General features: G+C 44.3%; 1 protein-coding gene across 1 annotated transcript; it reads left to right on the forward strand.

The window, feature by feature from the left end:
* The first annotated feature begins 752 nt into the window (after positions 1-752).
* Positions 753-1744, forward strand: LOC108071683 (uncharacterized). Its single transcript, XM_017162487.1, has 3 exons — positions 753-1372; positions 1429-1598; positions 1659-1744. Exons 1-3 carry the CDS (start codon positions 753-755, stop codon positions 1742-1744), a joined length of 876 nt encoding a protein of 291 aa, XP_017017976.1.
* Positions 1745-2075: the final 331 nt, after the last annotated feature.

The following is a 2075-nucleotide window of genomic DNA, read 5'->3' on the forward strand; positions in this document are numbered from 1 at the left end:
ATATTATGTATACGTATATTATGTATACGTATATTACGTATACGTATCTATAAGTATATCGAAGTAAATTAAGTACACCTATTTCCTAGACACATCCCATTAAGTTTTAGCAATACAGTGGGACCACAATAAGTAGGTGTTGGAAGGGTGTAAATAGGAATTTTTAAAAATTTATATAGCTTAAAAAGCAGGCAAAACATTTAACTAAATGAGAAAGGTACATTAAAATATTTAAATAAAAAATAAAAGCATTTTCTTAGATGATTCTTAACCCTGAAATTGATAAATAAATTGATATTCATATTTATAAAATATTTATGAAGCAACAAAACAGTTTCTTTCTACATTATAAATAAACATACATTTCTTTTTATTTTTAAAAGCCAAAATCCTAGTCTTAGAACCTCTAGAATATTTAATGTGACAGTGCTGCTATTATTTCTTGCATCTCGTGGATAGATTAGATTATACTCCAACTGGCCAGCTTGTATCTGACAGATACTGAGATACGCATCCATATCTGTTGCTCCAAAGCTCGCCGGCCGAAATGCAAATTTGTCGCGCGCATTCCGTCTTTTGTTAGCCATAGATTTATGCACTCTCGGCCGGCGCTTCGGCTCCGGCTGATTTGTGGCCCGCCAGCTCATCGGCCAGTGTCCGCAGCCAAGCAACACCCCAGGCAACCAATTCCATTCCCATGCGGCCATATAAAAAGTGTACTCCGGTTGGGGGGGACAGTAGTTAGCGCCAAGATGCCATCGGTTCGGTATTCGCTGCAGATTCACCTGCTGCTCTCGATTCTGCTCCTGACATCCGGACAGAGGTCGCCGCCGGGTCGAGTGCCTGCTCCGCCGCGACAGGATCTGCAGACACCCAACTTCGATGGCGAGAGCTTCGAGAGATTCGGAGGAGGTGATGGGGGTGGCCTAGCGAGTAGCGAGAGCCAGGAGAGCAGCGAGGAGAACAGCGCGGAGATGCGGGAACAGTTGAAGCAGTTACTCGGCGAGCAGCTGGCCAATGCCTTTGCCCCATTGGCCACCACGCCCTTCTCGCCTCCATCAACGGCAAGGCGGCCAGGAATAATTGCGCCCAGCACGGGGGCCGAGGCACGGGCTCAGTTTGCCCAAGATCCGGAATCCAACGAGGAGGAGGATGGTGAAGGGGATGAAGAAGAGTCCACCGAGGAGAATACAACGCCTCAGCCTCAGCCTCAGCCTCAGCCTCAGCCTCAACCTCAGCCTCCATCTCAACCTCAGCTACCAGGTTTCTTGCCGCAGCCTTCAGCTGGTGAGACCGAGGATTCAGAGGAGGACTACAATCCCTGGCGCGACAATTTCTACGACCTTAACGAGGATGGCAGCTATATCTTTGGGCAAGTCCTCAGGTTACCTTTATCTTAATATACATTATAATATTTTTTATTTTTAGTTACGCCATACCCCATGGCGTCCGTCGCTGGGAGAAGGGCTACTACTCTGAGGATCAGCATGGCCGGGTGGTCGAGGGCTTCTACGTGCAGCCCCGTCACCTGGCCCAGGGTCTGGGCTATGAGCTGAGATGCTATATAGCCGATTCCGAGGGCTATCATGCGCTGCCAGGTGAGAGTGTTTACAAATTAATATATAAATAAGAAAGTTAATATTAAGGCATAATTGCAGTTGAGTTTCTGATACGACCGCCAAGGGTGCAACGCGAAGAAGAGCCCCAAGTAAATTGCTTTAATAGTCACCGTAAACGGATATAGTTTCGGCTAAAAGTGATCCACAGAGGCAGTAGATATAAGTACAAGCCACTTGGAAAGCTAATAACCTTTAAAATAAATTATTTTCGTGACTAAAATTATTTTTTTCCTTTTTTTTTGCGCACGTTTGTAAATATATATTTATAGAAATAAAACTAAAAGTTCAATAAATAAATGTAGCTATCTGAGAGTTGTGAGAATCCGAATGACACGAAAATCTATTCAGTCAGGATGTCCCGTCGAGGATACAAAAAAAAAGAAAAAGAAACAGGAAGCTGAAAAACATAACTTGTGCGCACACAAGAAGCATGCGAATCGCTTAAGAGAATTCTTT

The sequence above is a fragment of the Drosophila kikkawai genome, chromosome X, assembly GCF_030179895.1.
Source record: "Drosophila kikkawai strain 14028-0561.14 chromosome X, DkikHiC1v2, whole genome shotgun sequence".
Classification (NCBI taxonomy): domain Eukaryota; kingdom Metazoa; phylum Arthropoda; class Insecta; order Diptera; family Drosophilidae; genus Drosophila; species Drosophila kikkawai.

Coding starts and splice junctions, on each gene's coding strand:
- LOC108071683 (XM_017162487.1), top strand. CDS start 753: ATGCCATCGGTTCGGTATTCGCTGCAGATTCACCTGCTGCTCTCGATT. Junction 1,373..1,428: donor GATGGCAGCTATATCTTTGG/GCAAGTCCTCAG, acceptor TTTTATTTTTAG/TTACGCCATACCCCATGGCG. Junction 1,599..1,658: donor GGGCTATCATGCGCTGCCAG/GTGAGAGTGTTT, acceptor GCATAATTGCAG/TTGAGTTTCTGATACGACCG.